This window comes from Suricata suricatta, chromosome 14 (genome assembly GCF_006229205.1).
Source record: "Suricata suricatta isolate VVHF042 chromosome 14, meerkat_22Aug2017_6uvM2_HiC, whole genome shotgun sequence".
NCBI classification, from domain to species: domain Eukaryota; kingdom Metazoa; phylum Chordata; class Mammalia; order Carnivora; family Herpestidae; genus Suricata; species Suricata suricatta.
The window spans coordinates 68,090,462-68,096,344 of NC_043713.1; the positions used below are offsets into that span (position 1 = coordinate 68,090,462).

General features: G+C 55.7%; 1 protein-coding gene across 1 annotated transcript; it reads right to left on the reverse strand.

Moving 5' to 3' along the window:
* Window positions 1-1,483: 1,483 nt before the first annotated feature.
* OSM (oncostatin M) lies at window positions 1,484-5,491 on the reverse strand. The gene is made up of 3 exons (XM_029922493.1): window positions 5,316-5,491; window positions 3,654-3,787; window positions 1,484-3,018 (listed from the first exon to the last, which is right to left on the reverse strand). The coding sequence occupies exons 1-3, from the start codon at window positions 5,347-5,349 to the stop codon at window positions 2,470-2,472; spliced, it is 717 nt and encodes a 238-aa protein (XP_029778353.1). The 5' UTR covers window positions 5,350-5,491; the 3' UTR covers window positions 1,484-2,469.
* Between the last annotated feature and the right edge of the window lie 392 nt (window positions 5,492-5,883).

Below are 5,883 nucleotides of genomic sequence, written 5' to 3' on the forward strand. Positions count from 1 at the left end.
CTCATGGTAAGAGAGAGCTCTGGGCATATTGGAAGCCAAAAGGTGGCCTGTGTGGCAGGATTCTCAAGAGCAAGGGAGAGCCCAGTAGAGGACAGTGGAAAGCTCTCACTAGGTACTTGGTAGGTCACCTGGAATACATTGGGCACTGCCGGGAAGACTGTTGGTTGGGAGTCAGGGTCCGGAGCTCTGCACTAGAGTTCCCTCTGTAATCTTAAGTAAGATGCTTCCCTTCTCTGGGCATTTTTGATATAAACCAGTGACATCCCCCCACTCACTATATGCTGATCATTGAATGCTTGGAGCCTTTGCCCTAGCTGTTTTCGCCACCTGGGGGTCCCACCCCCTCTCCTGTGTCATTCAGGTTTCAGAGTGGATGGAGAGGCTTCACCTCTCCCAGGGCCATGCCTGTTGCCGGAGTTTCTCACTCTGTCGCATCACCCGCTTTAGTTTTGCGGAGCTCTTACCCCAGTGTCCTGCTGGTTCTTCTGCATGTCTGCTGCCTGTCTGACCCTCAGCCTGGGAGCTCTGTGCCCTCAGGGACTCATGACATTGTAACTTGCTGGCCAAGTTACAGAGGTTGAAGAGTAACAGAAGATGCTCTGGCATCTAACAGACCTGAATTCAACATATGATGACCCTCCCAGGAAATTTGTTCTGAGGACGTGCGCAGGTCACTCAGTCTGCCTGAGACTTCTTATCTGCAAAGTGGATCCTATCTATTGCAGAGAGTCCTGCCTGAGGCCCTCTTCCAGCCCTGATGTTAAGTCCTGTTCCTATCTCGGCCCAGGAACTGGGCCAGGGACTAACCCAAGTCAGGTTTCATCCACCTCTGCTAGCTCTTCGTTTGTAGCTGCTGCCTCAGAACATCATCGGCATATATGCAACGTCATGTTGAGGACAACTTTAGGGTTTGCATTTAACTCTCAATTTATCTGTTTATACTATAGTCCTATTTACGAAGTGATGAGGGGGATCCTTTATATTGTGTTTCATCATTAATAAGTCAATACCTGTTCTGTTTCCGGGATGTGGCATTTTTGTGTGTGTGCATTAAAAAATTTCAAAACTAAGAAGAAAGGTGGGGTCTTGAGCATCGGGAAGAAGTCCAGTGTTCTGGGGGCCAGATGGAATCCACACCTCCCCCGCCCAGCCCCAGGGCCCTTCAGGAAACAGGTCCAAGCACACAGCAGGTCACAGTCCACGTCTGAGGCAGGGTCTGTTACTATCTTGTCTATTTCACGTAACACACATGAGCACACGTACTCCCAGTCACACCCCTACAGGGCACACACATTCCAGCTTCCCTCCTTCCTCTCTTGCTCCCAAACCCTCTAGTCCCTAGCATCTTAAGGGAATCACGTTCAGACACAATAAATGCCCTGTGTTTGAGACACCCCCCCAGTCTGACCCCCTCTTCCTCCAAGAAGCCAGACTCCCTCAAATTCTTTCCCACAAGGCAACAGAGAGACACAGCGGCTTTAGAAATCAAGTTTTAAATATATGTTGGCACAATATTAACATTAAATACATATATCATAAATAAGCTTTATAAATAAGAAACAGATAAAAACGGATTTAAAAAATCGATAAATTAGTCATATCCCTGCAAAGAATTGGCCCAGCAGCTTCTGGGACTCCCTCCCTTTAGCATGAGAAAATTTCATGAAGCACCACCAGGGGGAGGAGCCAGCAGCCAGGACTGAGACTGCGTGCTTCAGGAACTACGTCTTTATGCCTTGTCCATTTGCACTGCATTTGATATCTACTCTATGTCATAGAATCCCAGCTACTGGCAAGCGGAGAGGGTTTTACAGGGTCCCCAACCCTCTTGAATCACAAAGAGAAAACTGAAGTCCAGAGAGGTAATGTGGCCTGCCTGAGGCTACACAGTGAGTTACGGGTTGAGCTGGGACTTGAGTCCCCTTCTTAGACACCCCCACCCCAATCAGCGCTCCTTCTAGGACACTCTGCCTGTGTCGCAGCTGCCCAAAGTGAGGTCACCCAGATGTCCAGGTGTCTGGCCTGAGACGGGCAATGAGGCATAGGAGGCCAGCTCAGGCCCTGACCTCCCCCTCGGAACCATGCTGCCATGGAAAGGAGGAAGTCTGGGGTCAACAGCCCTGCAAGTCATGAGAGGGAAGGGCCAGCAGGCCTCTGGGGAGCAGAGCAGGGGGGGCAGTCAGTCTGGCCATGAGTCAGCCTGTGTCATCAGACCCCTGAATCAATGGAAAGTTAGCCCCGCGTGGCCTGACCTGGCCACCCCATCGAGACTGGGGAACTCAGGGCTGGGGGGTCAATGGCCTGACCCTACCGCCCCAGCCTGGAGGAGGTAGAGGGGTCCGCCTGGCTCCCACCCCTTAAAGTGCGCTTCTGAGAGGTAGGGAACAGAGAGCAGATTTGGAGGCCGGGGGGAGGGGCCATCCTACAGAGTACCTGTGAATCCTTCATCTGCCAGGGGTACCCCTAAGGCTACCGGGGCAGCCACCCCCTGGGTTTGAGTCTCTTGTTCCTCCTGGAGAGGTGTGTCCTGTGAGCCCCCTTCCGCAGGCCACGTCGGGGGCTGTGTCTCCGGCTCCGACTGGGGCTCTGCCCCCACTCTCGGAAGACCTGCCCCACGGAGTGCATGAAGCGGTGGTAGCCATGCAGGAACCGGCAGCCCTCCAGCCTGCGTTGAAAGGCATCTGGGATGGGGGTGGGTGATGGAGAAGCCGCTGGGCCTGCCGGAGTGGGCTCGGTCTTCTCCACGGAGCCGGGAAGCAGCTGGGCCATGCAGTGAATATTGTTCTTGAACCCGCGAATGTGTAGCTTCATCATATTTAGCTTCTCTAAGTCCTGGGCTTTGGGGATGTCCTTCAGTAAAGTTCGCAGTCTGTGCAGAACCTGGCCCAGTGTGGTGTTAATGACGTGCAGGAATCCCTGCCTGCTGAGCTGCTGCAGGGCATCCTTGCTGGGGAAGGTCCCAGGGCGCTCCTGGCAGTACTCCTTCAGTCCGTCCTTGTCCAGGCCTTGGATCCTGATCTGGAGGGAGAGGAGAATCAGAGGGTGAGTGCTAGAGCTCCCACTACACACACACACACACACACACACACACACACACACACACACACACGTCTGCTCTGGTCAGCCTTGAAATGCTCAACCTCATGTATGTATCCTATCCAATCCTCCCATTGTACAGATCAGAAACTGAGGCCAGAGAGGGGCAAGGACTCCCTGGTCACTGCAGGCAGGGACAGAAGGATGCTGGGGGGCTGGCTGGTTGAGGTGACTGTGCAGGCCATGATTGTGGTGTGGGGAGCTTGGGGGGCTGGGCGGGGTAACTGTGAGCTGTTTTAGGAGGACAGGACTCTGTTTTGTTCACTGCTACATCTCTGAGGCCTAGAACAGGGCACACGGGTAGGGGTGCAATGGAGTCGAGGTTTCCACTCTGGCCCACTGAGCTGGGAAAGCTGTATTGTCTCCTTGGCGTTTCACAGTTAGGCCTGGAGTGTTCCATGTGCCCCTGGAATAACAATAGGGACTTGGTTTGCCCGCCTGCCCATCTCGAGTGGGGTTGGGTGAATGGGAGTCGGGTCTCCTCCTCTCTGGGCTCACTCCTGCCCTAGACCTGCTGTTCTCTGAGACCCAGATGCCACCAGGGGCCAGGCGCTCACATAGGGGTCCAGGAGCATGCTGGTGTGCTGCATGAAGTCCGCCTGCTTCTGGAGCTGCCCAAGGAGCTCTTGGTACTTGTCCAAACAGCTGCCCATGGCCGGCGTACTCAGGAACAGGAGTCCGAGGACCAGACCTGGGGCAGAGAAGGGGTGTGTCACCTGACTTGGGGAGGTGGGTGGCTTTCAGAGGGGAGGACACCTAAGAGGGCCTCAGAAAGCACAGCCCATCATCTCAGGTTTCATGCCATCGAGGGTTGGGCTGGGCACTATGTGTGCCCCGGAGCACCTGCTGGGGCCGCCACCACCTCCACAGTGAGGCACTGCCCAGCATCCAAAACAATGGCTGCACTTCAGCATGCAGGGCTTTGAGAGGAGGCTGTGGGGCCCAATTGGACCTCCTGCACTTGCCAATCTTCCCAACCTCAGCATCTGACACAGAGCAGCCCAGGTGGGGCTGCTACCTGGAGGACCTCCGGGTTCCCCATAACAGAGCCTGGCCTTCCTTGCAGTTGGGATCAGCCTGGGAGCACCCTGGTGCCCTGAGCTATGTCTGTACAAACATGAAAAACCCCATTTTACTGACAGGAAAATCAAGGCACTGAAGGAGAAGGGTTCACCCAGACCACACAAGGCCAGCATTATCCTCCATCTCTTACACCTTCCTCTCCTTTCCCTTAGTGGCCCACATCTGTCAGGCCCACCAGATATGCTGTGAGCCAGAATGTTCCATGTGGGAGGAGCATAGTTACTGCTGGCCAACCTCCCCACACCCACCCCCCATGCAACGGCACATGTGGTCGGAAGGGGCCTATGGCGCAATGGCCCGGAAGGCAGTGACACCATGTTCCCTTCCTAAGAACCGTTCAGCTGCTGGGGAGGGATGAGGGGCTGGCCACCCAGACAAGGCGACCACAGGGCACTCCTCGCCACCTCCTCAGGTATCTGCTGCTGGGTTTGGGGGGAGGAGAGTGTCCATGTGAGCACCACAGGCACGTGGAATTGGGTGTCTTCATGGGTGTGTGTCCAGGTCTGTGTGAGGTGAGAGGAAAGAGCTGGCCACAAACAAGTATTGTGCCCAGTTGACCGTGGGGGGCCCAGGCTGCATATGGGGGTTCTCAGGTTGGTGAGATTGAGGGCTTCGAATGACATCACATGGCTCTCTGTGCATGTCACCCTGTGGGTGTGGCTATGTGTGCTGTGTGATTGTGTGGGTTCCAGGGTCCCTGGGCCTGGCTGACTGTGTGTATCCATTCCAGACCCTGTGAATCAGGGCCAGAAGGAGGCTTCATCCCCCCTCCAGACATCACACTGTGTTCCTGCTTGGCCTCTGCAGCTTCCTCCTCTATCCAGCATGGCTCCCACCTCCCTCCTGCTTCTCTGGTTTCTCCCCCGAGTCTATCCCCTTCCCTCACTCTCTTGTTCCCAGAATTGCCTCTACATCACTTCTCCTTTAGAAGCCTGGGGATAGTACTTCTCTACCTTGTAAAGATGCTGTGTTCTCAGTGGACCACTTGCTTTGCCTGACCTCCGGCTCTCCCCCTTCTCAGCATCCTTCTGGTGCCCAGCCTTTCCAGCTCCCAAAGGACAGAAGGTGGCCCTGCTCCCCGCTGGTGCCCATGGGCACAGCAAGTGGGTACTGGTGGAGAGGAAGGAAGTACTTACTGAGCAGCGTCCTCTGCATAAGCTGTGCCCTCATGCTGGGTGTCCAAGCTCCAGTCGTCGGCGCCTGCTGGGGGTGACACCTCCTGGCTGGGAGCCCTGCAGGCTAGCAGCCACTTTATGCCCGCCAGGGCGATTGGCCAACACCTCGTGAGGTGGGTGGGGAGTAGGGGGGGAGGGGCAGGCCTTCTGGGAACATGACCCCAAAAACCAAAGTTTCCACAGGCGGCCAATGGGCGCAGGGTGCGGTGACATGCCTGCTCCTCCTCCTCTTTTCTTCGAATTCGTTCTTCGAGGTCAACTCCACGCCCAAGGATGATGCAAACCGCAGCCTCAGCCTTCCTGGGGCGAGTAGGGAGCATAGGGGTCTGTGCCATCTGCAGGGAGCTGTACCCAGGATAGAGGGGAGAGTGTGCCAGCTGGGGCCTTGGAGGGTCTGTAGGCTAGGCTTGGCCCAGGAGCCATCAGCCTCACCAGCCACTGTGGTTTGGGACTGAGGGGAGCAAGACCTCTTCCTTCTTGAGTGCCCTTCCCGCCCTCCTGCTGGGGCTGTTGGGACATCTGTGAGCGG